The sequence below is a fragment of the Mesoplodon bidens genome, assembly GCF_964165515.1.
Source record: "Mesoplodon bidens genome assembly, chromosome: 18".
Taxonomy (NCBI): domain Eukaryota; kingdom Metazoa; phylum Chordata; class Mammalia; order Artiodactyla; family Ziphiidae; genus Mesoplodon; species Mesoplodon bidens.
The window spans coordinates 27,904,734-27,932,641 of record NC_138175.1 but is presented as its reverse complement, the minus strand read 5'-3'; the positions used below and the strand labels follow the sequence as shown (position 1 = coordinate 27,932,641).

At 52.1% G+C, this 27,908-nt stretch overlaps 2 protein-coding genes across 5 annotated transcripts; one reads left to right on the top strand and one right to left on the bottom strand.

Moving 5' to 3' along the window:
- Window positions 1-153: 153 nt before the first annotated feature.
- On the bottom strand, window positions 154-6,708 carry ZNF319 (zinc finger protein 319). 3 transcript variants are annotated; one of them, XM_081216879.1, is made up of 2 exons: window positions 6,624-6,708; window positions 154-3,999 (listed from the first exon to the last, which is right to left on the bottom strand). In XM_081216879.1, the coding sequence occupies exon 2, from the start codon at window positions 3,747-3,749 to the stop codon at window positions 1,992-1,994; it is 1,758 nt and encodes a 585-aa protein (XP_081073005.1). In that variant the 5' UTR covers window positions 3,750-3,999; window positions 6,624-6,708; the 3' UTR covers window positions 154-1,991. The 3 variants fall into 3 exon arrangements, with proteins under 3 accessions (XP_081073005.1, XP_081073004.1, XP_081073003.1); XM_081216878.1 differs by lacking the exon at window positions 6,624-6,708 and adding an exon at window positions 6,026-6,340; XM_081216877.1 differs by lacking the exon at window positions 6,624-6,708 and adding an exon at window positions 5,723-6,017.
- Window positions 6,709-7,024: 316 nt separating this feature from the next.
- Window positions 7,025-27,845, top strand: USB1 (U6 snRNA biogenesis phosphodiesterase 1). Of its 2 annotated transcripts, none has more exons than XM_081216901.1 (7): window positions 7,025-7,208; window positions 8,077-8,243; window positions 10,011-10,194; window positions 21,307-21,360; window positions 23,691-23,796; window positions 25,590-25,673; window positions 26,162-26,717. In XM_081216901.1, the coding sequence occupies exons 1-7, from the start codon at window positions 7,111-7,113 to the stop codon at window positions 26,324-26,326; spliced, it is 858 nt and encodes a 285-aa protein (XP_081073027.1). In that variant the 5' UTR covers window positions 7,025-7,110; the 3' UTR covers window positions 26,327-26,717. The 2 variants fall into 2 exon arrangements, with proteins under 2 accessions (XP_081073027.1, XP_081073028.1); XM_081216902.1 differs by lacking the exon at window positions 26,162-26,717 and adding an exon at window positions 26,729-27,845 and having other exon boundaries at window positions 7,027-7,208.
- Window positions 27,846-27,908: the final 63 nt, after the last annotated feature.

Genomic DNA, 27,908 nt, shown 5'->3' with positions numbered 1-27,908 from the left:
CCAGAATGTTCAAAACATCCGAACCCAGCCTTATGTCCCAATCCCAAGCCTGCCACCCTGGCCTGCACACCTCACTCCCTCTCCACGTCCCAACAGTCCCCTCTGAAGAATGACCAGAACAAACTGTGCTTTGGTCTGTGAAGGTCAATGTCTTTACTTCTAAAGCATACATTGGACTCACTATATATTAACATCAAAAGGGCTATCTAAAATGGAGTCATTCTTTTTAAAAATCCAAATTCTCACATTTTTATATAAGATCCAAAATGACATGAAATTAAACTATACAATGTTGTGAACAGTATAACAACTGCTTTTAGAAAGCAAAATGAAAGAAAAACCTTAGCAGTTGGGACTGTTGTCGGCCTGGGTTCCACATCTTTTGAGGCATTGTGACTAAAGCCAGCACCGAGGGGAAGGACCAGCCCCTCTCTGCGGGCGCAGGAAGGGAACCTAGGCAGCGGAGGGGGATGAGGGCTTTTCAGACTTCTGATGGTGAGAGTGGGACAAGACAGGTCTCCCTGCTCCTCTGGGATCTTGGGGTGGGCACTGATTAAAGTCTCCTTTTAAGACCCAGGGAAGGGGGCTGGGAGAGGGCGGGGCAGAGCTGGGTTCAAAAGAATCATTTTGATAGTAAAGGTCTTCTGGCCTTCCCGAGGAGAGTCCCGGCCGCCAAGCAATACCAGTCGACTCCACCCACCTACCGGTTTCCTTAACAACCCTCTTCCCCTGCCCACTCCTCATCCTGGACACCCTCGGCTCCATGAGCCCAGTGGGCAGCCAGAGACCTAGGGGGACCCTAGGAGGACCCGAAGGAGAACACTCTGGCCTTGGAAGTAGCTGGATGTTGTCCAGAGCATCTTGGTAGAGCAAGACCCCTGAAGTACAGGCCAGCAACCAGACTGATGGGGGAGGGTGTGCATGGGCTGGGAGGGCACTGTGGGGTCAGAGGCGTTCCCATGGTCCTTTCACCTCCCCTACCCTGGGTACCCAGGCATGGTCTTGGCCCTGAAGCAGGGCTGGGGCGAGCTGATTAGGGCCACGCCCTTGAGGCTTTGGTTCACACAATTCAAAGGGGTGACACTTGTTCCCATCCACTGGGAGGATCACGGGCTTGGCCCTGCTTCCTCCCAGGCACCAGGTGATCTAACAATCCCCTCTTTCACATCAGTAGTTCTGTCGGGCTGAGGGCACATTCCCCACCAGTGCTTGGAACCATGCCGCAAAGGTGGGAGGGGCACTTCCAAAACAGTGGGATTAGCCCTGGGTGCAAAGGCTGCCTTTCCTCCTTTCCCTGTGGACAGCACTGTCCCTGGCTGAGTGAGTCACAGGAGAACTTCTCTGCCTCCTCCCTTCTGGCTGGGCCAATTGTTCTCCAAGCAGACTGAGCCCACAGGTGTGCAGCACCCCTGTATGTCTCGCCTGCCAGAAACCTGGAGGATGCATCGCCCCTGGCTGAAGCTGACGGAGAGGCCGGTGGCTCACAGTTTGCCCTCCTGGTTCCAGGACTACATCACGGAGCTGGCTTCTCCCTCAGACAGCAACCTGAAGGGGGGTGCCCTACACCCAGGCTACCTCTAGAGTCCAGCCCTTCTCCCAGGCCCTACCGTGACCCTACTCTTTCCTAACCTATCCGATTTCTAATTAGGCTGAAAGGTCTGGGAAGGTTGGGCTAGCACCACCCCTTCGTTGGGGTGGAGAGAGGCCATTTGACTTCCAGCCTGGTTCCAGGCCCCCAGAGACAAGGGAGGCTGAGGTCTCTCAAGAAAGCGAATCCTGTAATGGGAAAGAGGTCTGTGGGGTCAGGACCAGCCACAGCAATCTGCCGCCCCCCAACCCAGGCCTGTACCGGGAGTGCCAGGCACCCACACCCTCCACCTGCCCAGTGCCCTTATGTCCTCATGCCCAGGGCCTCCCTCAGAACACCGAGCCGAGTGCAGGGATGGGTGTGAGGAGGCCGGGCCGGGCCTGGTGGGGGCCGCGGCGGGGACTCAGGGCAGGCAGGCGGCTACCTGGTAGGCGCCCTCGGCCGCAGCGGCGGCGGCGCTGTGCTGCGCGCTGTGCTCCTGCAGCAGGGCCACGTCCAGGAAGCGCTCGCCGCACCACACGCACTTGAACTGCTGCTCCCGGGCGTGCACGCCCTGGTGCTTGTTGAGGTGCTCACGCTGCTTGAAGGCCTTGTCGCAGTTGGGGCACTTGTAGGGTTTCTCGCCCGTGTGCACCCTCCGGTGCCGCTGCAGGTCGGAGGCGTACTTGAAGCGCTTCTCGCAGTCCGGGCACTTGAGCGGCTTCTCGCGGGCCGGGTCGCAGCGGTGCTGCACGAACTCGGAGGACGAGAAGAAGCGGCGCTCACACAGGGTGCAGCGCAGAGGCTTCTCGGCGGCCGAGCAGTGGGCCAGCTGGTGCTTCTGCAGAGCCGACGCCCGCTTGTAGGCCTTGTTGCACACCGGGCACTTGAAGGGCCGCTCGGCCGCGCCCGGCAGGCACTTGTGCCGCAGCAGCTCGGCCGACTGGTCGAAGCCCTTCTGGCACACGGGGCACTTGAAGAGGGTCTCGAGGGTGTGCACATGCTGGTGGTAAAGCAGGTGGCTGGGCTGCCCGAAGCCCTTCTCGCACAGGCCGCACTTGAAGGGCTCCTCGGTCTTGTGCGTGCGCCGGTGCCGCATCAGCGCATACTGTTGCTTGAAGCCCATGGGGCACAGGTCGCACTTGAAGGGCCGCTCGGCGCTGTGCGTGCGCTCGTGCTGCCGCAGGTCCGACGGCCGCTTGAAGGCCTTCTGGCACTCGCCACAGCGGAAGGGCCGCTCGCCGCTGGGCGTGCACGGGTGCTGCAGCAGCTCGGATGACTCCTTGAAGTGCAGCTCGCACACGTTGCAGCGGAACAGGTGGTGCTCGCCCGAGTGCGCGTACATATGGCGCACCAGGTGCGAGCGGTGCTTGAAGGTCTTCTCGCAAACCGCGCACTTGTACGGCCGCTCCGAGCTGTGCGTGCGCTTGTGGTGCACCAGGTGGGACGACTGGCTGAAGCTCTTGTCGCACAGCGTGCACTTGTAGGGCTTCTCGCCCGTGTGGATGCGCTCGTGCCGCGAGAGCTCCGACAGGTGCTTGAAGGGCTTCTGGCAGATGGGGCAGCTGTAGGGCTTGTCAGCCTGTTCTGCAGGGGCTACGGCAGGCGGAGGGGGTGCCGGGGGCAGCGAAGGGGCGGCCGTGGCCGCGGGCTCAGCCGCCTCGGCGGGCTTGTAGGTCTTCTCGCAGATGGAACATTTCACGAGGCCCCCAGTGCCACTGTGCGCGCTGTGGTGCTGCGCCAGCGACGTAAGCAGCGAGAAGCCCATCTTGCAGACGCCACAGACAAAAGGCTTCTGTTCGGCCTGCACGCACTGGTGCTCCAGCAGGTCGGTAGCCTGATGGAAGATCTTGAGACACTGCGTGCACTGGAACGAGCGGTCGTGGCCCGCCAGGCACTGGTGCTCATGCGGGCTGGACAGGTGCGCCAGGTCGTGACCGCACACGCCGCACTTGGGGCCCGGCTCACCTGCTGGCTGCAGGGGCGCGTGCTGCGGGGGCTGCAAGCCCGGATCAGGCTGCAGAAGGATGCCATAGACGGCACAGCCCAGGGGGTTCTCAGCTGTGCCTGGGGTCAGTGTGTGCTCGGCCAGGGCCGGCGGTGGTTCTGCGTGGTGTTGAGGCTGCGGCGGCTGCGGCTGCTGCGGCTGCGTCTGCGGCGGCTGCTGCCAGCTTTCCGACATGCTTGGGAAGATGAAACAGGGTTTGGAGAGTAATGGCTTCAGTTTCCCCGCTTAAGGTGACCCACACCAGAGAGAGAAGCTGCCCGGGATCAGGTATGGATGAGGACCTCAGACAAGGCACAGAGAGGGGCTAGTCAGGCGGCCCAAGTCATTAACCAAGACAGACTACAAGGCTCTGCCTACAGGACGGGGTCTTCGAGGCAGGGTGCCAGCAATGGCAGGGAAACTCTGCCTTCCCTGATGATTGGTTCTGTAGAGAAGAAAGAAATCGTGAGCTTGAAGCAGGGACGTGCAGCTGTTCCCGGGGCCTCTCCCTGATCTGCCTGCACTCACCACATTGACACAAACCACATCAGGGAAGCGAGGGGGGCTCAGGGCTGGGAGACCTGCTCCCTTCACGGGCTACCGGAGAAGTCTGCGGGCGGCTCAGCGCCTCCAGCAAAGGGGACAGTGGCTGTCTCCGTGCCCAACCCACCCTCAGTTCCCCATCCCTGGGCCAGGCATCCCAACCTCCCAGCTTAGTGTCAACCCTCTCCAATTAGCTGTCTCTCGGGTGACAGTCTGGAGTGACCTGTCCACAATACAAAGAAGTCACAAGTTCTGCTCTTGCTCCAAAGAAGAAAGGAGGTGACCAGATAGGGCCCTGGCATCCAAAACAAGAATTTTAGTGACATAACTTTTTTTTGTTTTGCAAAACACTTCTTACTTGGAAGCCCAGTACCTAAGATAGATAAAAGCAGAAAGGCTCTGGTTGAGGCCTCCCTGTAGGCCTGCCAGCTTCTCTCCTGTTGCTGAATCTCAACCCAGGACACAACTGCTCATAAGAACAGACTGTGGGTCAAAGAGGCCAGGCCTCCCAGACCTGAGGGTCCCACAGCAAACGGCCTCAGTCAGTCAATATCTAAAACAACTGCATGAAACTGAGGACCATCTCAGAAACCTTCTCCCATCAGGGGCTGGCCCATACCCCTCTCAACTACCCCCCAGGCCCTCCCCCTGACCATGTGCCTGTTCTCTCTTCACGTAAGTGGGATGGCTTTGCAGGGACCTGAGCCAGTGCATGATGGGGGTTAGATGGCGGCTCCACAGACCCACGCTGCCTAGATGTCTACATAGCAGAAGTTCCCTAGTCTAGTCATCTCCCAGAGCACCAAAACAAGTCCTAAATCCTCTTCATCTGACAGTGTCAAGGCCTGTAGGAAAATGTAAGCAATTTCGAGTTTGCCCCTGCAATGTGGGAAGTGGCATGCTAACCATAGAGCGTTCGTCCCTATCACCTTTCCGGAGAGAACCCTGTTCCCTTTCTCCAAGTCTGTAACATTTTGGATAATCAATGGAAGGTAACACCACCCAGCTCAGGCAAATCTCTAACTCACCACTTTGTGGCAGCATAAGGTAATGACAGGGAGAGGAAAGAACTTTTAGAATCAGACGCAACCCACTTTCAGGTTCCCAGCTCTTCTGCCTCTAACATTGAAAAGTTTCTAAGTTTTCTCCCGATGAAAAGAGAAGGAAGGGGATGCCTTTACAGGCCAGCCTGGCCTCTAACTGCCAAAGAAACACAAGAGTCAGGCTAAAAGCTGTCAACCTCAGCATCTTTCTGGGAAGAGAAGAAGTAAAGAAGCCGCTGCTCTGGGTGGAGGCAGCAGGTTGCATGAGTGAGCAGGTACTGAAGCCTCCCCAGGAAAGAGGGAAGCAGAACTACTCTGAGCGAGGTCTAGGTCAGGCTCCGCCAACCCAACTGTTTTTTTTTTTTTTTCCGGCATGAATGGTTGCCACACAGGGTCCACGGTCCTAGGCCCCCAGCTCAGCTGCCCACTCTGGCCCCCCTCCAGGAAGGTGCGGCCAGAGGCCTCTCTGATCACTCAGCAAAGAGGATGAGAGACTAGGGTGAGGGAAGCAAGCGGAGGCCCCCACCTGAGCCCCACCCCAGCCCTTCCTCTTCCCTGGGAAACCGAATGAAAGCCGATCACCTCCCTGCCGGCACTGCCCGCCGGCCCAGCTGGGCTGCCTCCTGTCAGCCCTCGCCGGGAATGGACAGGCCGCTGCGGCCCGAGGGCCGGCCCCGCGGGCGATTGGGCCCGAAAAAGGCCCCAGGGCTGCAGGCTTGGCCCGGGAGTCAGCTGCGCGTCGAGGTCGGCCTGGGCCGCCCAGGAGCTCAGGAGGCCGCCGGGTCGGGCTGGAGGGAGTGGAGGGGCGGCCGGGCCGGCTGGGGAAGGGGTGCGGCGGGCGCGGGAGTGGCGCCCAGCCGCGGCCCCGGGCGCCCAGCCGCTCACCTGCTCCAGGCCGCCCGCGGGGTCAGGCTCAGGGCGAGTGGCGACCAGCTGCTCTCTCAGCCGCCCCTTTATTCCGACTCCATCCGCGGCAGCGCGGCCTACGCGCTCTGCCAATCCCCGGCCTCGCGTAGCGGCGGCGTCCGGCTCGGGGGCGGGAACGGGCTAGCGGCGGCCGGAACCGAGGAAGCGATGTGCGCGGCCGGGATAGCGGGGCCGGGGCGGAGGAGCGCTGGGAGGGCGGGCGGACGGACCGATGGCCTTGCAGAGACCGGCGGACAGGCGGGCGGCGCGGGGGCCAGGGAGGCGGGGCCGGGGGGAGGAGCGGCAGCCTGGGTGGCGGCGGCAGCGGGAGGAGCGGGCGGCGTGGAGCGAGGCCGCCCCCTGCCGGGGACCCCGCGGCCGGGCCAGGTCGGACAGCCGGGCGCTCCGGGCCGGCTCTCCAGTCGCCCGGCCGGCACGCCTCAGCTGCCCCAGGGAGGGCGCTCTGTTTCCGACCACCCTACTCGGCCTTAAGGGAGAGGGCTCCCAGGACCCGGCCCCCGGTCCGACCCCTGAACCTGAGAGGAGGGGCCTCCTAGACTGAACTTCTGGAACTGACCCGCCTCTGACTGTTCAGCTCGCTCTTAGGGGAGGGGACCTCGGAGCTCGGACTTTGGGCCGGCTTGAGGAAGAGGCCCCGGGACCTCTGACCCCGTCCGGACGGCGAGGGCAAGGGCGAGGGCACTAGACTCCGATAGGTCTAGTGCGCTGACCTCTGACCCAGGGACCATCTCCTGCTGGGAGCTGCTGCAGACCGAGCAGCGGACAGAGAGGTCAGGGCTGAGAGCGATCTGTTTAATGGGCACACGGAGGACGGCGGTTCCGGGAGGCTCCAGATTGTGGTCAAAGCGCGGCGAGCCAGCAAGCAGCGTGGTCCAGGTGGGTAGCCTCTTTGCTCGAGTCCTGCCGGGCCCCGCCTCCAGACCCCGCCCCGAGGCGGTGCTAATCAGGGCCCCGCCCCCGGGAGAGCACTTCCGGCGCAGAGGAATTCCGGGTGTGGTTCGACTGCTGGCGGGCCGGCTGTGCCGTAGCGGAGGGGGTCCCCCATGAGTGCGGCGCCCCTGGTGGGCTACAGCAGCAGCGGCTCCGAGGATGAGGCTGAGGCCGGGGCCCGGGTCCGGCCGGGGACTGGAGGCTGCAGTCGGTGAGGAGCGAGGAAGACTTTCTGGGGAGGGTGCGGGTTGGCACCCGGACCGGACCCGAGCTTTGGGGTGGTTGGGGAGGGTGCCGGGCTGCTCGCGAGGGAAGGAAAAGGGGCACCGGGGGAAAGGAGGATCCGGAGGACAGCCTTGGACAAAGCCCCGGAGTGCCCCCACCGGCTGGGCCAAGGTTAGGAGGCAGGAAACGTGAGTTCGGGTCCAGCTTCTGCCGCTGGCCCACTCGTCTCCCGGCGCGCACCGCTGTACCACCCTAGGTCTGCTTCCTCATTTGGAGAGTGTTTTCCTTTATCCAGTATATATTCATTGAGCACCCTCTCTGCGCCAGGCTCGGGAATGGGGACTCAGCAGTGAGCAGAACCATCCAAGTCTCCTACTTTGTGGAGCTTCAGTTCTTAATTGCCAAGCCTGGTGCATTCTGAGTGCTTTTCAAGCAGTCTCCCGGTTCATCTCACAGTAGCCCTATCAGGTTGCAGTGCACTGTACAGATGAGGAAACTGAGGCCCACAGAGGGCACATGACTTGCCCAAGTCCGCGGAGCTAGGAAGTGTCACTCCAGCTGAGGCCTGTCCAGTTAGGGCATGTGACCTCTGAACCACATATTGCCACTTGCCCCGTTGTTTTCCATGGGGACCACGTTCCCTGCTAAAGTCTGCCTCCGCGAGCCGTTGGGAGACTCCAATGAGACAGTGTTGGGGAAAGAGCTTTGTGGTTATCTAGAAGCTGCTTACAGCACCTGGTGAGAAATAGACACGCAGACTCGCCTGGTACAAGGGGTTACAACTTTCATCGTGTGTACAGAGGTAGAGAATGCTAACAGGCTAAATGTGCTTGATTTCTTCTTTTCTCTTGCAGGGGCCAGAGCCCCCTTCCCAGCCAGAAGTTGCCAGTACCCGACAGTGTGCTGGACATGTTCCCAGGCACCGAGGAGAGGCCTGCAGATGATAGCGCAAAACATGGGGGGCGGGTGCGCACCTTTCCCCACGAGAGGGGCAACTGGGCCACCCACGTCTACGTACCATGTGAGTAATGCGTGAGAGGCACGTGGCTGACACTGACAGGTGCCCCTTATGGGAGGAAGCTGGCCCCAACCAGGAGGAAGAAGCCAGAAACCTCTGACACTGGTGGTGGGAAAGAGATTAACTCAACAGAGAGAGAACACGTTTCAAAAACTAGGGAATTTTTCTGTTAACTTGGTTTCAGGTTTTCTGGTCTTTGTTTTTATATTGGGATGTAGTTGATTAACAATGTTGTGATAGTTTCGGGTGTACAGCAAAGTGGTTCAGTTATACATATACATGTATCTATTCTTTTTCAAATTCTTTTCCCATTTAGGTTGTTACATAATATTGAGCAGAGTTCCCTGTGCTGTACAGTTCAGTTTTGAATTCATTGCCTGAACTATTTTTTACTAACCCTGTGTATACTGTTCTCCCTGCTCATGAGGATGTGACCAAGGGAGGGTCTAGGGCAGAGTGTCAAGGCCATCCCAGACTGCAGCTGTAGCTGGTACTTTATTTCGAAGAGGGCTGTAGGTGTGCTGGCCTCCAGTCCCACCCCACCCTAGCCCTAATGAGTGAGTGGCAGGCAGAAAATGCCCAGGGTTCAGAGTCTGACCTCACTCCACTACCCACTATTCTGTGTGCCCTTTAGTAAGTTGCTGACTTCTCAGAGCCTCAGTTTCCTCATCTCTAAAATGGGGATAGTAGTAATACCTATCCTCTAGGACTTTTGTGAAGATTAAATCAGATAATCTATGTCAAGTTCTTAGCACGATACACGGAGAATGTGGTGGCTCTTATTACATTGTATTAGATCAGGTAAACTCTTGGAACCTCCATTTCCCCATCCACAGAATGAGAATGATTCTCTATACTGCCTACTCCATGGGGCACTTAGGCAAATCGAGTAACTTATTAGTTGTGAGCAGACTGTTAACCATGCAGCTCTAGTCACATGTTTGGTTAAAAAAAATGAATAATCTGTGAAAATACAGTGGTGGTCCTTGTTGCATTCTTTGTCTTTGTGTACAATCAGGAGATTCTAAATGTCTGATTAAAAAAATGAACTGTTTCTGATTATGGGTTACTGTGGAGCTGTAATTATGAGCTTGATTTATGTAATGAGAGGAAGGCTGTCCAACATGTAGTGTTATATGGAGAAAGTCAATGGAAGAACTGGTATGCCCTCATCTTTTTTAACAAATAAGATATATACATTAGTACACGCACTGAGAAAAGGCTGGGGAAATAGGCATCACATTTGACAGCCTTTATCTCTAGGGTAGTATCTTGAAAGTGGGCTGTATGTGCCTGGGGAAGGGATCAAGATGATCCATTAGAGAGAAAAGTATTAAAACCTTTTTATGTATTTCTCTTTATCTCATCTTTTAAAATTCCTGTTGTTCCAAGTGTACATTTTATAACACACATAATTTTGCAGTGTAGCACATGTTTGTAATTTATAACTAAATACACATTTATTGAGAGTATGTGTGCAAGCTTGTTTGACTAATGGCCTGTGCAATCACAGTAGTTTGGAGACCACTGCTGTAGGTGATAGGATATCAGGGGCCCCTACTTTCTCTGTCACATATTTCTTTTCTCACTTGAATTCTTTTCAAAGAGCATGTATGTGTTACTTCTATAGCCATAAATGCATATTAAAGTATTATTCGAAATACATAGACATAGGCTGCTCTCAGAAGCCTCTCTCTGCCTTCTGGGCTTCCTCCAGCCATGCCGCCCTGGCTAAGAGGATGGCCCACCCTCTCCTCCCCTCCCCTCCAGATGAGGCCAGGGAGGAGTTCCTGGACCTGCTTGACGTGCTGCTGCTCCACGCACAGACATACGTCCCCCGGCTGGTACGGATGGAGGCCTTCCACCTCAGCCTGTCCCAGAGCGTGGTTCTGCGCCATCACTGGATCCTCCCCTTCGTGCAGGCTCTGAAAGACCGCGTGGCCTCCTTCCAGAGGTGAGTGCCCCCAGTGCTTCCCTCTGCCCCTCACCTCCCTCCCCTTCAAGGCTCCTCTTCCTGTCCTGAGCTCTTGTGGGGATGGACCTGTGGGATGCACTACCCCTTCAAGCAGGCACGCCTAAAGGTCAGCACACCGAACACCTCCCAGAGCCGCCTGCTGTGCGCTTCATCCCATGTGCCCTTGGGCGTGCCACATAAGCTCTGGAAAGCCTCCGAGCCTTACCTATGTGCGGGTCAGGGGAGTGGTGGTGGCTCCCTCAGAGGGGACTTGTGAGAGTGAATGAGATCACGCATACCCTCAACGTGGCACTTGGTGAACGATCAGAGCTCACCCCCACTCTGGTTTTATCTGCCAGCCTAGGCTTTTTTTCCCTTGACTATTTCACACCTCTTCTTTCTACTAGAAATGCCTCTCCTTCGAGACTTGGCCAGATCAAAGCACTGCTCCTTCACTGAGGCTGTCCCAATTGGTATCTCCTCCAGAATTCTTCAGTCCCAGGGACCCTGCTGTCCTGTGCTTGTCTACACCCCAGTGCTCGTTCCACTCATCCTCATATCCATATTCAGTCACCCCCATGTCCCGTCTCCCACTTGGAGCCCAAGTTCCTGCAGGCCAGGAATGCGGCTGCTCTCTGAATTACCCCACAGCTTTTTTCCAGGTGCTTTGCTCACTATAGGCATCAAATGGGTGTTTGTTGAATGACTGAGCAGGAGAGAGAGAGCCCAGACATCCTCTTCTGGATCCTCTGAATGTTGGTTCTAGTAGGAGCCTAAGAAGCCATCCAGGTGGTGGTTTTGTCCTCCTGGTCTTATCTGCAGAGTCCTTTCTTCTGATGAGGTGTTACACAGATCCCTGATGTGTAGCTGAGTAAGAGAGAGAAAAACAGAAGTCTTTTAGCCAAAGCCCCACCCTCGCAGTTCAGGAGGCCCGAGGCCCAGGAATTCCATAGAACTACTCTGCCCCATTGGAGGACTGCCCATTTTGTGTAGCCCCTACTCAGGGCCAGAGGAAGAAGGGATTTGCTCCAATTCAGTCAGTTAGCCAGAGACTCAGGACTAAAACTCATCTCTCCACCTCATCCAGCCCCCATCCCTCTTTTTATTGAGTCATGTATGTTAGTCAGGACCCTCTTGATTGCAGGTGCCAGAAATCCAACCAAAAGTGGCTTAAACGGGGAATTTATAGGCTGGTGTAACTAAAATGTTTAGAGGTAGCACTGGCTTCATACATGGGACCGGGAGACGTCAGATGGCACCAAGTCCTTTCCCCTTCTACATGAGAATGCTTCAGTTATCCTGCTTCTAGCTGTGTCCCTGGATAAAGGTGGAATGCCAGATGTGTTCTCGGGCCATGTCACTTATGGTAAAAATGACTTTTGAGCACGTCGTGTCTGGGCTGGGAAGATTGTGAGTGAACTAAGCGCCTCCTGGGAAACCATGGCTTGGGCCTCCCTGCATGCAGTGGTTCTCTACCTAGGCAAGTCCCTTGCTGGGACCTCTGGAAACTTTGCACAAGGGCTATTACAAGAGGTATTGCTCCCAGGGTGGCTGGGATGGGTGGATATAGCTTGTTCTCTTGCTCATTTAGGGAACAGCCCCTGGACCACTGGGGTGGCCCTCCCTGGTGCTGCCCTGCTGGTGCAGTGTTTCCTAGCCTGTGTCCTGAAGGAAGCTGGGCCAGGTGGCCTCTTCAGGTTTGACTGGTTGAGCCTAAGATGACCAAGAGTGGGTAGTGCACCTTTGATTCTATGGCTGTGACGGAGGGAATGCTATGCTCTGATTGTCCAGGCCTGTCAAGTACACACCCCTGGGTGGGGGCAGGTTGACCACTCTACCAGCACAAAATGAGAGAGCAGTCCTCATATATAAGATCACCAGGAGAAAGGGTGTTGGTTGATGTATTAGTCAGGGTTCTCCAGAGAAACAGAATCAATAAGATGTATACAGATATACATAAGAGGAGATTTGTTATAGGTATCGGCTTATGTGGTTATGGAGGCCAAGAAGTCCACTATCTGCCATCTTCAAGGAGAGAACCAGGAAAGCCGGTGGTGTAATTCAGTTTGATTCCAAAGTCCTAAAAATCAGGGGGCTGATGGTGTAAGTCCTGGTGTGAGCCTGAAAGCCTGAGTACCAGCAGCGCCAGTGTCAGAGGGCAGGAGAAGATGGACGTCTCAGCTCAAGCAGAGGGGGAGTTTGTCCTTCCTCTGCCTTTTTGTTCTATTCAGGCCCTCAACAGATTGGATGATGCCCACCCACCCACATTGGGGAGGGCCGTTTGCTTTACTCTGTTCACCAATTCAAATGCTAATCTTTCCAGAAACACCCTCACAGACAAACCCAAACATAATGTTTCACCAGCTATCTGGGCATCCCTTAGCCCAGTCAAGCTGAGACATAAAATTAACCATCTCAAGTCCACCCCTTATCAACTTGACACTTATATGCATCTTCTTAAACCATACTTAATCTCTAAATTAAGACCACAACAAGGTCATAATTCTGCCTAACATGATACAACATCCAGTGTACATCTGAAAATGCATTAATCCCTTCCCCAGAAGAGGAGGTAATCTTGAGCGATACTTTTTACTCATCTAAAAGCCCATAACTTGAACACTATGATGTAAAATTAACAATACTTGAATACTAGTATAAAGTCACTACATGTTATGTTACATGATAAGGGAATAAGAGAAGAAAACAAAGATATTTGCTCAACATAGGTACAGGCAAACCTTGTTTCATCGTGCTTCACATATACTGCATTTTTTACAAACTGAAGGTTTGTGGCAACTCTGCATTGAGCAAATCCGTCAGTGCCATTTTTCCAGCAACAGTTGCTCACTTCGTGTCTGTCACATTTTGGTAATTCTTGCAATATTTCAAGCTTTTTCGTTATTGTTATATTTGTTGTAGTGATCTGTGATCAGTGATCTTTGATGTTACTATTGTAATGGTTTTGGGGCGCCGGGAGCCACGCCCATATACGAGGGCAAACTTAATTGATAAATGTGTGTGTTCTGACTGCTCCACCAACCTCCCATTCCCCCACACCTCTCTCCCTCCCCTTGGGCCTCCCTATTCCCTGAGATACAACAATGTTGAAGTTAATAACCCTACAGCGGCCACTAAGTATTCAGGTGAAAGAAAGAGTCACACATCTCTCACTTGAAATCAAAAGCCAAAAATGATTAAGCCTAGTGAGGAAAGGCATGTCAAAAGCAGAGGTAGGCTGAAAGCTGCTAGGTCTCTTGTCCCAGTTAGCCAGGTTGTGAATGCAAAGGAAAAGTTCTCGAACGAAATCGAAAGTGCTACTCCAGTAAACACAAGAATGATAAGAAAGCATTTTGCTGGTTTGGGGAAAGTTTTAGTGGTCTGGATAGATGATCAAACCAGCCACAACATTCCCTTAGGGCAAAGCCTAATTCAGAGCAAGGCCCTAACCCTCTTCAGTTCTCTGAAGGCTGAGAGAAGTGAGGAAGCTACAGAAGAAAAGTTTGAAGCTAGCAGAGGTTGGTTCATGAGGTACAAGGAAAGAAGCCATTTCTATAACATAAAAGTGTGAGGTGAAGCAGCAAGTGCTGATGTAGATGCTGCAGCAACTTATCCAGAAGGTCTAGCTGAGATAATTCATGAAGGTGGCTACACTAAACAATTGATTTTCAATATATGAAACAGCCTTCTATTGGAAGAAGATGCCATCTAGGACTTTCATAGCCAGAGAGGAGTCAGTGTCTGGCTTCACAGCTTCAAAGGACAGGCTGACTCTCTCGTTAGGGGCTAATACAGCTGGTGACTTTAAATTGAAGCCAATGCTCACTAGCTATTTTAAAAATCCTAGGGCCCTTAAGAATTATGTTAGGTCTACTCTGTTTGTGCTCTATAAATGGAACAACAAAGCCTGGATGACAGCACGTCTGTTGACAGCATGGTTTACTGACTATTTTAAGCCCACTGTTGAGACCTACTGCTTAGGAAAAAAAAAAGATTCTTTTCAAAATATTACTGCTCATTGACAGTGCACCTGGTAACCCAAGAGCTCTGATGGAGATGTGCAGTGAGATCAATGTTGTTTTCATGCTGCTAACACAACATCAGTTCTGCAGCCCATGGATCAAGGAGTGATTTCAACTTTCAAGTCTTCTTATTTATAAGTCTTATTATTTAAGAAATACATTTCATCAGGCTGTAGCTGCCATAGATGGTTATTCCTCTGATGGATCTGGGCAAAGTCACTTGAAAACCTTCTGGAAAGGATTCACCATTCTAGATGCCATTAAGAACATCTGTGATTCATGGGAAGAGGTCAAAATATCAACATACACAGGAGTTTGGAAGAAGTTGATTCCAGCCCTCATGGATGACTTTGAAGGGCTCAGGACTTCACTGGAGGAAGTAACTGCAGATGTGATGGAAACAGCAAGAGAGCTAGACTTAGAAGTGAAGACTCAAGATGTGACTGACTTGCTGCCATCTCGTGATAGAACTTCAACGGATGAGGAGTTGCTTCTTATGGATGAGCAAAAGAGTGACTTCTGGAGATGGACTCTACTCCTGGTAAAGATGTTGTGAAGATTGTTGAAATGACAACAAAAGATTTAGAATATTCCATCAACTTAGCTGATAAAGCAGTGGCAGGGTTTGAGAGGATTGACTCCAATTTTGAAAGAAGTTCTGTGGGTAAAATGCTATCAAACAGCATTGCATTGCATGCTACAGAGAAATTATTCATAAAAGGAAGAATTGATGGATGCGGCAAACTTCATCGTTTGCCTTCCTGTCGTCTCATTTTAAGAAATTGCCATCACCACCCAGTCTTCAGCAACCACCACCTTGATCAGTCAGCAGCCACCTACATCGAGGCAAGACCCTCCACCGGCAAAGAGATAATGACTCACTGAAGGCTCAAATGATGGTTAGCATTTTTTAGCAATAAAGTATTTTAAAAATAAGGTATGTACATTGTTTCTTTAGACATAATGCCTTTGTTTAATAGACTACAGTGTAGTATAAACGTAACTTTTATATGCACTGGGAAGCCAGAAAATTGTGTGACTCACTTTGTTGTGGGATCCAAATCTGCAATGTCCCTGAGGTGTCCTGTATATATACTCGCAGACGTATTCATAACAAAATAAGGAGGAAATACTCATGACGATTATAGTCCTCATTTTTGTAACTGGTCACATGGTCGTAGCTGATATTTACAACTACCTTCCACTACCTAGCTCTCTGTTCCCTTTGCCTTCAGCAAGCACCTCAGATGGTTGTGGTTCTTTACCTGGGGTAGTGACCCAAACCTTCATTCCCGAAGGGTCTGGGCCATTACTAATCCTGCCTGGATTAGGTTGTTGTAGTTTTCCATTGGCCTGAAATCAGTAGGCATGGTAATACCAAAAGATGCCCTAAGAGATCTCCTGTATTCCAGATATCCTCTTCCATATCTCCATTGTGGAGGAGTAGTCCAGTTTCCCCTCGGTAGTCAGGATCAATGACCCCAGCCGACACTGTAACTCTTTTGTCTGTTGACTCAAAGGTACAGGAGCCCAGAGTGGCAAGGTGGCAAGTCTCAACTTCCAGTTCAGTGGAAGCACTAGGTCTCCTGGTGGAAGCATTCCTCCCTCGGAACTGAGACCTCTGGGCTAGCAGAGCATGAAGTTGTGGGAACCGGAAGCAAACATTTTGCTAATGCATCACTAGGGCAATGGTGAGTGGTACCACTCCCATTTCTACCCCTTGATTCCTGGCCCCGTGAATCCTGGCTACAAGAGAAACAGCACCATATGTGGCTGCTGATTCAGAGCAGATACAGATATTGTGGGTTCTGTTCCAGAATAAAATAGAGTGAATGACATGAAGTTTTTGGTTTCCCAATGCACATAAAAGTTATGTCTATAGGGCCTCCCTGGTGGCGCAGTGGTTGAGAGTCCGCCTGCCGATGCAGGGGATACGGGTTCGTGCCCCGGTCTGGGAGGATCCCATATGCCGCGGAGCGGCTGGGCCCGTGAGCCATGGCCGCTGGGCCTGCGCGTCCGGAGCCTGTGCTCCGCAACGGGAGAGGCCACAACAGTGAGAGGCCCGCATACCGCAAAAAAAAAAAAAAAAAAAAAAAAAAAAAGTTATGTCTATAAAGTGTGCAATAGCATGTTTAAAAAAAAAAGGTACATACCTTATTTCAAAACTACTTTATCCTTCATCTCAAAGGGGATATCTCGATATGCCCCACACCATTGGACCTCTAGACATTTCACTGAGGTAGAAGGCCCTGAATCTTAGTTGGATTTATTTCCCACCCTCTGACACACAAATGTCTTAGCAATAAGTCTAGAGTAGTTGCCACTTCCTGCTCATTAGGTCCAGTCAACATAATGTCATCCATGTACGGGAGCAGTGTGATATCTAGTGGAAGGGAAAGGTGAGCAAACCCTCTACAGTAAATTAGGACGTGGGGCTGTAGCCCTGAGGTAGGACAGTGAAGGTGCATTGCTGGCCTGAAAGTAAACTGCTTCTGGTCCTTATGGACAGGGATGGAGGGAAATGTATTTGCCAAATCAATAGCTGCAAACCAGGAACCAGGGGATGTGTTAATTTGCTCAAGTAATGAAACCACATCTGGAAGAGCAGCTGCAATTGGAGTCACCACCTCCAGTCATGAGTTTATGATCATCCACTGTCATCTTCCACGATCCATCTGTCTTCTGCCCAGACAGAGTGGGAGTTGAATGGAGATGTGGGAGTCACCACCCCTGCATCTCTCAAGTCCTTGATGGTGGCACTGATCTCTGCAGTCCCTCCAGGGATGCGGTATTGCTTTTCATTTACCATTTTTCTGGGCAGAGGCAGCCCTAATAGCTTGCACTTGGCCTTTCCCACTGTAATAGCCCTCACTCCACAGGTGAGAGAATCAGTGTGGGGATTCTGCCTGTTGCTGAGTATGTCTATTCCAGTTATACATTCTGGAACTGCAGAAATAACCACAGGATGGGTTTGGGGACCCACTGGGCCCACTGTGAGGTGGACCTGAGCTACAACTCCATTGACCACCTGACCTCCATTAACCCCTACTCGGAGTGATGAGCCACAGTGACATTTTGGGTCTCCAGGAATTCGTGTCATTTCAGAGCCGATGTCCAGTCATTCCCAAAAGGCTCGTTATTTCCTTTTCCCCAGTGCGCAGTTACCCTGGTAAAAAGGCATAGGTCCCTTTGGGGAAGGCTGGGAGAAAGATTAACAGTATAAATTTGTAGTCATGTACCAGGGTCCTTCCTCAAGGGGACCCGACTTCCCCTTCATTCAAGCAGCTCTGGGTCTGTGAACTGGCTCCATTCTGGGAACTGAGGGGCCATGACTCTGCCTTTATGATTCAAGTTAGACTTTGGCTCACCTGGCCTAGAACTTTTCTGCTTATACAGATGAAGGAAGAATTTAGTAGGCTTCCTATCTATGTCACTTCTAGAAACAGCCAACGCCCTATGTCTGCACAAGTCAGACTTCTGATTGCTGCTTCGACTCCGCTGTCCTTTACGGTAACTACGCCCACCTTGCCGGCCAGGTATTTCCAGTTTACTCACTGTGGGCCACCTTTTGGTCCGTGTTTCAGCCATCTAACCAACCAGACCCGTTTCCAGCTCCTGGAGCTGCAGCATTACATGCCGAATCTCTGCTCAGCAAGCCCATATCCGTAAATTCAGCCTGATGCCACTTTTGATCCTTCTGTCATTGCCCCACACCTTTTTTTTTTTTTTTAATATTCACTTATCTTTATTTTTGGCCATGTCGGGTCTTAGTCGTGGCATGCAGGATCTTTCATTGTGGCGCACGGGCTTCTCTCTGGTTGTGGTGTGCAGGTTCCAGAGCATGTGGGCTCTGTAGTTGCGGCACACAGGCTCTCTAGTTGTGGCACGCGGGTTCAGTAGCCCTGTGGCATGTGGGATCCTAGTTTCCCGACTAGGGATTGAACCCGCATCCCCTGCATTGGAAGGCGGATTCTTAACCACTGGACCACCAGGGAAGTCCCACCCCACACCTTTAATATCCATTCCCACACACAGTTCCCTGGATTTCTGCTTGTATATATTAGGAAACTCAAATAGTTCTGGAGTGTAGCACATCTCCTCATGGGCCACAAATGGTACCTCACCTTTAGGGGTTCTGCTGGGACTTGAGTCTAGTTATAGGTCTAGAAGCAAAGAGGGGTGTTGGAGGTGGGTCCTGAGGGGACTCAGCATTTTCTTGGCATCTGCCTCAGGGGAGGCCATTACCATTTCCTCAGGCAATGCAGGGTTAATCCCCTCAGATAGAGGTGGGAAGGTCCATAACACTAGGTGAGGGAGGACCCTTCCACTGCGTCCAAGAAGACTCATCAGAATTTAAGGGCTCGGGCTTCCCTGGTGGTGCAGTGGTTAAGAATCCGCCTGCAAGTGCAGGGGACACGGGTTCGAGCCCTGGTCCGGGAAGATCCCACATGCCACGGAGCAACTAAGCCCGTGTGCCACAACTACTGAGCCTGTGCTCTAGAGCCCGCGAGCCACAGCTACTGAGCCCACGAGCCACAACTACTGAAGCCTGCGCACCTAGAGACCATGCTCCGCAACAGGAGAGGCCACCGCAATGAGAAGCCCGTGCACCGCAAGGAAGAGTAGCCCCCGCGCGCCGCAACTAGAGAAAGCCTGCGCATAGCAACAAAGACCCAACGCAGCCAAAAATAAAATAAATAAATTTTTAAAAAAAAGAATTTAAGGGCTCAATACGCCCAGCTTCATCAGAGTTTCCCACAAGTTCCCATACTTTCCCAATCAGTGCCCTCACTTTAACTGTAAAATCCTGCTTGTTCGAGGAGTTCAACTTGTGTTATAATTCAGCAAATGGCAGGATAAGTTTCCAGATTTGATTTTCAGCAATTTCAGCCCTGCAGCTACAGGGAATCAAGGTCTCCTTTAGGGCACACCGAGAAGCTCTTAGGTCCTTTATGCTTGAGTTGGGAATTCAATACCCTGAGCTCATCTTTTTATTTCAGCACTTTGTCCAGCAACATTAGGAGCAGCCAACCAACATCATTATATTCCTTAGTTTTCCAAAAACGTTCACAAGTATCATATAGGGTCACTCAGCTTCTTGCTTCTAATAAATGGCTGATGAGGGGTATCAAGGAAGACATTTTCACATCTCTAAACAGTCCGTGCGTGGACGATCAGTGCTCTCTTTACTACTGAAGATAGAGCCATTAGCGTCTTTGAATCTAATCAGATTAGAGAGCGAATTCCAGAAACCCCAGAACCAATTCAGAAAACTCATTCTTAAAATTCTGTTCCTCTAGAACCATTCTCAGTGCCAAAATCTGTATTAGGGTTACCCAGAAAAACAGAACTAATAGGGTAGAGAGAGAAATAGAGATATGAGGAAATGCATTGTAGGAATTGGTTCACGCAGTTATGAAGGTCAGGTCCCAAATCTGCCAACAGCAAGCTGGGGAACCAGGAAAGCCAGTTGTGTCATTCAGCATGAGTCCAAAGGCCTGAGCACCAGCGAGGGGTGGGGGGACTGGTGGCGTAATGACTGATATGAGCCTGAAAGCCTAAGAACCAAGGACCCCAACGTCCAAGGGCGAGAAGCTGGACGTCTCAGTTCCAGCAGAGACAGCGTGCATTTGCCCTTCCTCTGCCTTTTCTATTCTGAAAAGTTGGATGATGCCCACCCACACTGGAGAGGGCAATTTGCTCTACTCAGTTCACCAATTCAAATGCTAATCTTTCTGGAAACACCGTCACAGCCACCCCAGAAATAATGTTTTACCAGCTATCTGGGCAACCCTTAGTCCAGTCAAGTCAATGCATAAAATTGCCCTTTATAGTTGGGTGCAAATGCCCCATGTCCACTCCAGGACATCTGGCAGGTACTCTACACTTAACCGAGCCCCTGCTCGTTCTATCACCCCTGACATTTTCCCCAGAAGGGATGTACTAGGAGGCTGAAGGCTGACAGGGAAGCCAAAAGTTAACTGACTTCGTGCCCTTGGACAAGTTGTGAGATTCTAACCGGCAAGCTGGGTTGTTGTGTTCCCTCAGGTGAGGGTGAGAGCTTGGCCTGGAGCCTGTAAAATGAGTGTTTCCTGTAACGGGATTTGCCAAGTTGGTCCAGGAAGGGCAGGAAGCCAGTTTGTCCCTCTAAGATCACCTAGTGTCCCAGAGAACACAGGCGGAACCAGCCAGAGTCAGAGCACTTACCTGGCAGAATTTGATGGTCCCCGTGTAACTGATCTGAGAGGTGGGTGATGGTATTTCTGCCGCGATCTCACACCAACAGAGACCCCTCCCTAAAGCATCAGGTGAGAGCAAGGGCTCTGGAATCAGGCAGATTGAAGTTCAAATTATGACTCACCAAATTCAGCCTCACCAAGCTTCAGTTTCTGTGTCTGTAAAATGGGTGTCATTATAGCACCTGCCTCACAGAGTTGTATGAGGATCCCCAAGCTCAGCCCAGGCACATGGAAGTGTTCTTGCTTAGACTGGATCAGAATTGTCTTTTGTTAACCTGCAAAGAAAAAAATTGGCTCTTAAGTGATCTATTATCACCGACCTCTCAGTTCCCATCAGTAAAGCTGGGGTAGTCTCAAATTGCTTATTGGAATTAACTGCTCTTAATAAAGTAAAATTTTTGCTAGCATCTGAGTGAAGCTATGTGTTACCTGGACTGGGTGATTATTTAAGGTCTTGCCCAGCTCTAATATTTTAGGGTCCAGTTTACCTCCTGTATAATAGGGTGACAATACTAAATGTGAAATGAGTTAACTGTATTTTCAAAGTGATTTTTTTTTTTTTTTTTTTTTTTTTGCTGTACACGGGCCTCTCACTGCTGTGGCCTCTCCCGTCGCGGAGCACAGGCTCCAGACGCGCAGGCCCAGCGGCCATGGCTCACGGGCCCAGCCACTCCGCGGCATGTGGGATCTTCCCGGACCACGGCACGAACCTGTGTCCCCTGCATTGGCAGGCGGACTCCCAACCACTGCGCCACCAGGGAAGCCCCAAAGTGATGTTTTTTAATATACATTATTCTCTCTGATTTTTTTCCTTATTATTCTTCCTGAAATGTGGTCCCTCTAAATTTCAGATTCTGCTTTACTGCCGACCGGGTAAAGATTTACACCAATCAAGAGAAGACCAGGTGGGTCTCCCGACTCTGCCCCCAGTTGTTTCCAGAAGAGGATTCTTTGGAGTAAAGACTTGAGGGGGCCTTGTCTCTCTCAGTTTTTTGTTTGTTTGTGTTTTAACCGGCCCTATGACTACAAGGGCAGCTGTTCCCAAATCTGAACGTTTCATTAAGAAAAATAACTCAGGGAGCATGGGAGGAGGGGCAGAGGTAGAGAACAACATCTTGGTTTAGTGGGAAAAGCCTGAGACTCAAAGAAAACCTGGGTGCCTGCCCAGCTCTGTCTGCAAGTTAACGTTGAGCTCATACCTTCAACCTCTGTGACCTGCCATTTCCAAGCTGTCATATCATCCACATCCTGTCACATTTCCAAGCATCCATCATTGGGCAGTTGTGAAGCTCAGATGAACGAAACAAGTTTTATAAAAGCATTCAAGGATGAGATGAACATAAGAAGAAACTGTTGCTATCAAGGCTTCAAAGCAAGCCTCCCTGTCAGATCCACTCACTGGACCTGAGCTGCCTTCTGCTCTCAGCACCTCTAAGAAGAGTACTCATTCACTCATTCATTCATTCATTCTATGCTGCACACATTTGTTAAACACCTCCTGGTGCCAGGCACTTGCTGCACACTACAGATCAGGAGTGAAAAGGCCGGCATAGTCCCTGCTCTGTGGGATCTCACATTCTGCAGGGGAGACAGACGATAAACAAGGAAATGAGATCGTTAATAACTATCGTGTGAAATGATAGTCTGGAGCAAGTGGCCAAGGGGGGCGCTAGCAAGGTGGCATTTGCTGGCGACATGAGGACAAGAAGGAATCAGCCTTGGGAAGAGCTGCCCCAGGAGCCTCCAAGCAGAGGACACAGCCAAGGAGGTGACTGAGGAGGAAAGAGCCTGGCATGTTTGAGGAGGCCAGTGAAGCAGAACGTGGGGAGCACGTGGGAGAGTGTGAGGAGATGAGTCAGGCAGGGTTAACTCCTGCAGGGCCTTCAAGGTCAAGGTCAGGAGTTTGGATTTTCAGTGTCACAGAAGCCACTGGAGGGATCTAAGCAGAGACGTGATCCAATTTACGTTTGTAAACGTCAGTCCGGCCCTATGGTGTCTGTGTCTGTGGCTCCTGAGCGGAGAAAAGATCTAAAAGAGCGAGGTTGGATGCAGGGAGAGCAGACGGGACAGGTGAGGCGCCAGTGGTGGCCTGGCTTAGGGCGATGGCAGTGGAAGAGCCAAGAAGCAGACACATTCCCGATATACTGGAGGTAGAATCAACTGGAATTACCAGTGGGTTGGGTCTGTGCACAGTAAGGGGAAGAATCAAAGTAGATTCCTGGCTTTGGGGTTTGAACAGCTAGGTAAATATAGATAAATGGCCCCATTGTCCTTGATGGGAAACACCTGTGGGAGGAAGATCAGAGGCTCTGCTTTGTACCTGGTGGATTTTGCCGCCTGTGAGACCCCCGGGTGGAAGAGTCGCATACACAATTGGGTATACAGGAGAGGTGCCAGCCGGAGATAGAAATGTAGGAACCATCGGGCTGTGTGATATTGCAAGCAGGGCTGGGTGAGATCAGCCTGCGGGGGAGGGCAGGTGATGCCGGCTCTGCAGCCCCTGACCATTTAGAGGCCAGAAAGAAGAGAGGGCAGCAGAGGAGACTGAACAGGAGGCCAGAGGTGGGGTCACAGCAGGACGGTGTGGTGGGTGGTCTCTTGGAAGCCAAGAGAAAAAAGGGCTTCAGGGAGGGAGGAGTCAGCTGTGTCAGATCCTGCGGAGCGACCAAGGTGAGGACAGAGAAGTATCTGCGTTCAGGAACACAGGTGGTTGGCAGCTTTGACGGGAGTGGTTCCTGGCCCAGGGGACTGAAGATGGGCGGGGAGGCGTGAGACACAGCCGAGGGAGACAAATCATTGGAACGCACGTTTTACCGGGAATGGGGTGGGGGCTGGCTGAGGGTGTGGGTTCAAGGGAGGGGTTTTAGAGATGAGAGGGTGCTGACGGGAGGGAGCCGGTGCCAGAGAGGGAAGCCCTGGAGAAAGAGTCCGACCTGGGAGCGACGCCGGGGAGCCTGGGCGCCGCAGCCTGGGGGTCCGTAGCCTTGGCAGCAGCAGATGAAGATGGCCCTGCTAGGGTTCTTATACCCCGGGGAAGGAGGGGAGATGTGCGATTAGAGCCGGGGAAGGATGGAGAGCCAGCTCAGAGAGCGGGGAAACGAACTGAACTCACGGCCCAGACCTCCCTCCCTCCCTCCCGGCTTTCCTCTGTCACATTCTCTGCCCCCTCGAGGATGGTTTCTGTTCTCAGGCTGCGTCTCATGCCCGTGTGGTCTCCACCTCTGTCTCCCCCCAGGACCTTTGTTGGACTCGAGGTCACCTCGGGACACAGCCAGTTCCTGGACCTGGTTTCAGAGGTGGACAGGGTCCTGGAGGAGTTTGACCTCACCACTTTCTACCAGGTAATCAGCAGCGTCTTTTTCTCTCCACTGACCCATCTCTAATAGGAATAAAATCAGCCTTAAAGAAACCCTTGTTAGAGGCAAACCGAAGAGCCCTCCAGAACTTGCCCGTGGGAAGTGTCCATTCGGCCAGCCCTCAGAGGACACACAACCCTGGGGAGTTGAGGGTCTGAGGTGTAGTCGGATGCAGCCCAGCGGAGGTCCAACGTTTCTTACAAATCTTCTGTTATCTCTTCAATATACATGAGATTTATGTCTTCTACTCTATAATGTATCCATGTTTATTTTTATATTTTTTAGGAAATAGTTTTCCCCAATACTTTTTAGTCACATTGACACTCCAGGTAGAGTTGCAGCTTCGCCTGCCTTCCTGTGCCTTGCCCTGTGCCCTCCAGGGGAACTTGAACTCCAAGTCGAATATCAAGGCTTTAAAGGGCCAGTGGTTTTGCTTGATATATTCTTTTAAAATCATGCTGAGAGATATAAGTATGAATTTGAGTGGATATATATATATATATATATATATATATATATTTTTTTTTTTTTAGGTACGCGGGCCTCTCACTGCTGTGGCCTCTCCCGTTGCGGAGCTCAGGCTCCGGACACGCAGGCTCAGCGGCCATGGCTCACGGGCCCAGCTGCTCTGCGGCATGTGGGATCTTCCCGGACCGGGACACGAACCCGTGTCCCCTGCATCGGCAGGCGGACTCTCAACCACTGCGCCACCAGGGAAGCCTGAGTGGAGATAATTTATAGTTTTATAATTTTAGACATTTGGGTTTTTGTTCATCTTAAAAAGTCTGTCATCTCTTGAAATGTTTTTGATCAGAAAACATTAAATCTGGGACATGTGTTCTCTTCCACATCCCAGAGGTAATGGCTCTCTATAATATGTAAAGGAGAGCCTCTGAGAACAGGACTGTCTTAGCTCAGGCTGCCATAACCAGATACCATAGACTGGATGACTTACACAATAGAAATTTACTTTCTCGGGCTTCCCTGGTGCCGCAGTGGTTAAGAATCCACCTGCCAATGCAGGGGACACGGGTTCAAGCCCTGGTCCGGGAAGATCCCACATGCTGTGGAGCAACAAAGCCTGAGCGCCACAACCGTTGAAGCCCACGCGCTTAGAGCCTGTGCTCCGCAACAAGAGAAGCCACCGCGATGAGAAGCCCGCGCACTGCAACGAAGGGTAGCCCCCACTTGCTGCAACTAGAGAAAGCCCACGCACAGAAACAAAGACCCAATGCAACCAAAACTAACTAACTAAATAAATAAATAATTTTAAAAAAGAAATTTACTTTCTCACAGTTCTGGAGGCTAGACGTCCGAAACCAAGGTGCCATCACAGTCAGTTTCTGTTGAGGCCTCTCTTCCTGGCTTGTAGATTGCCATCTTCTCACTGTGTCCTCACATGATGGAAAGAGAGAGGAAGCAGCTCTCTGCCGTCTCTTATATGGGCACTAATTCCATCATGAGGGCCCCACCTTTAGGACCTCAACTAAACCTAATTACCTCCCAAAGGCCTCTTCTCCAAATACCATCACACTGGGGGTTAAGGCCTCAATATATGAATTTGGGGGACACAATTCAGTCCATATCAGGGACCAACCCAGGGCTATTTTTTCTGTCTATGGAGGGTGCTTGGGATCAACACTGAGGATCTAGTCTCCCATGAATCAGGTCAGGGATGCAGCAGGGATACCGTGACAACTCTGTCACAGAGCTGCTGTGATGTCTGAGCCTGCCACGACATCCAGGTGACTGCCTGTCTCCCCGCCGTTCCTCTGCAGGACCCCTCATTCCACATCAGTCTGGCCTGGTGCGTGGGTGATGCACATCTCCAGCTGGAAGGGCAGTGCCTGCGGGAACTACAGGTGAATTCCCAGGGCAGGAGCATGGAAAGTGCTGAACTCCAGAAGCTGGGGGGTGGAGGGGAGCTGACAGGCGCTGAGGATTAGGAATGCAAACCTGAATCCTGTCATAGGAAACAACCGGCATAGCCAGAGACCCCAGCACCTTACCCTGCTCCTCACAGTGCAGTCCCAGACCACCTGGGAACTTATTAGCAACATGCACTCTCAAGCCCCAATCCAGATCTAAGAAATCAGAATTTAACAAGATCTCTAGGGATTTGTGTGCACGTTAAAATTTGAGAAGCCCTGCCCTAGAACACTAATCTGAGAGGATGCTGCGGGCCTCCCCTGAAGTCCTAGACCCTCACCCAGAGGTCAAAGGCTCGGGTGCTCCCAGGGGCCTGGCAGACGCTGGAAATGAGTGAAACGCACCAGGTCTAAAGAATGTCCACCCTCACAGCCTTTCTCGTATTGTGATAAGTAGGGGATATCTTTCACTTTCCCATCAGTGCCCTCAGAGGAGCCGGTACTCACCCCTGGTGCAGACAGTTGCCGTGCAGGAATGTGGACCTCGTGTTGCAAGCACTTCTGTTTTTCAAGAGAAGCCAGAAATCTTAATTTTTGTGGGTAATCCCTCTATTTTCAAATGTTGGCAACCAATACATATTTTTTAAGAAAACATTTTGCGAGCCAAACAACACATGTGCAGACGGGACACAGCCCGTGGGCCATCATCACGTAGCCACATCTGCTCTTGGTCTAATCATTCTGGAGACAGCAAGGAGCTCCGGTCTCAGGCTCCAGTAGACCCAGGTCCCAAGCCTGGTTTTATTGGATTCTGTGGTCCAGGGCTCTGAGCATCCATTTCCTTATCTGCAAAGTTGGGATGATAGGACTGACCTCACAAGACTGCAGAGCTGATTAGACAAGGTAACCTGGAGAGCCTGGCGCCTGCATGGCCCTCAGCCTCCCCTGAGCAGGCCTAACCTCTAAAGGATTTCAGTAGGCTAGCTTTGTTTGCAGTGCCCTCTGGGTCCCTGATTCCCCTTAATGTGATGGTCCTCTCCTGGTTTAAGGAAATCGTGGGTGAGTTTGAAGACTCCGAGACGTTGCTGCGTGCATACGCCGAGCAGATCCGCTGCAAGTCTGGGAACAAATTCTTCTCGATGCCTCTGAAGTGAGCACCAGAGGCCCTTGTTGTCCTGGGCCCCTCCCTCTGCAGCCAGGAAGAGATGGAGGAACCCACTCAGACTGATGGGGATGCTGCCGGTCCCACCAATGGGAGGCCCGGCCAAATGTGCAGCCGCTCCTGGTCCTCCCCGGGAGCTGGTTCTCTTTTGGCCCTTTTGGGTTGCAGGTTGAGTGCTGCTGCGTTGCGATCATTCCCAGAAATCACCAGTAGAGGGCAGCCAGGGCTTCCTAGTTCGAGGTCTGTGGTGGTTATGCCAAAAACAAGACACAACAAAAAATGGGGGGGTCACCTGGTAAGCCCACCCAGACTCAGCCTGAATCCCCACTGTAGTCCCTCCAACAAATGGCCCCTTCCCCACAGCCCCGTGGGCTGTCTGCATTTTGACGCCATTGGCCCCAGACGAGGAGTTTTGTAAGCCATCATGCCCTGGCTCATCTCTGCTCAAGCCTGACATAGCGTGCTTCCACGGGCCTGTCATCCTCCCTCCTTGACACGGTGTCGCTTTTATTTATTTGTTTTTAGTCTCACCCCCTCCTATGCCAGCAGAGGCCATTTCAGGGCCAAGGCCCAAGGTGCTAATTTGTGGTTTAGCATCAGTTTTCTCCATTCCTTCCTCCCACTCACCCCCCAGCCAGGTGCCTGGGGAGACTTGAGCAGATGTTTCATCTTGGCCTGACTGGTGGCTTTAAGCCAGGCCTCCAACGCTCTGTGACCTCTGGCTTCCCATCAGCTTCCCAAAGAAGCAGAGAGGAGCCTTCACCAGGCACAGTTCTCTTTCTGCTGCCTCTAGCTGCCTGCTGTGGCCTGCGGGCATCCCCAGGGGACGCAGAGGAAAGGCCGGGGGCTGCACAGGGGTTTTTGTTTTTCTTCGAGCCCTCGCGGGAGCAAAGAACCAGTCCTCTCCAGCTGCCATCTGATTTCTAGTGATGGAGGAAGAGACACTTCGATGTTTTAGTTTTAAATTAGGTTCAGCAAATAAAAATTGCAATTTTTATTTTGGATTTTGTTTTGGACCACTTCTCTTCAACTAGGTGCAAAGATGACTTTCCTCTGCCCCCGTCTTC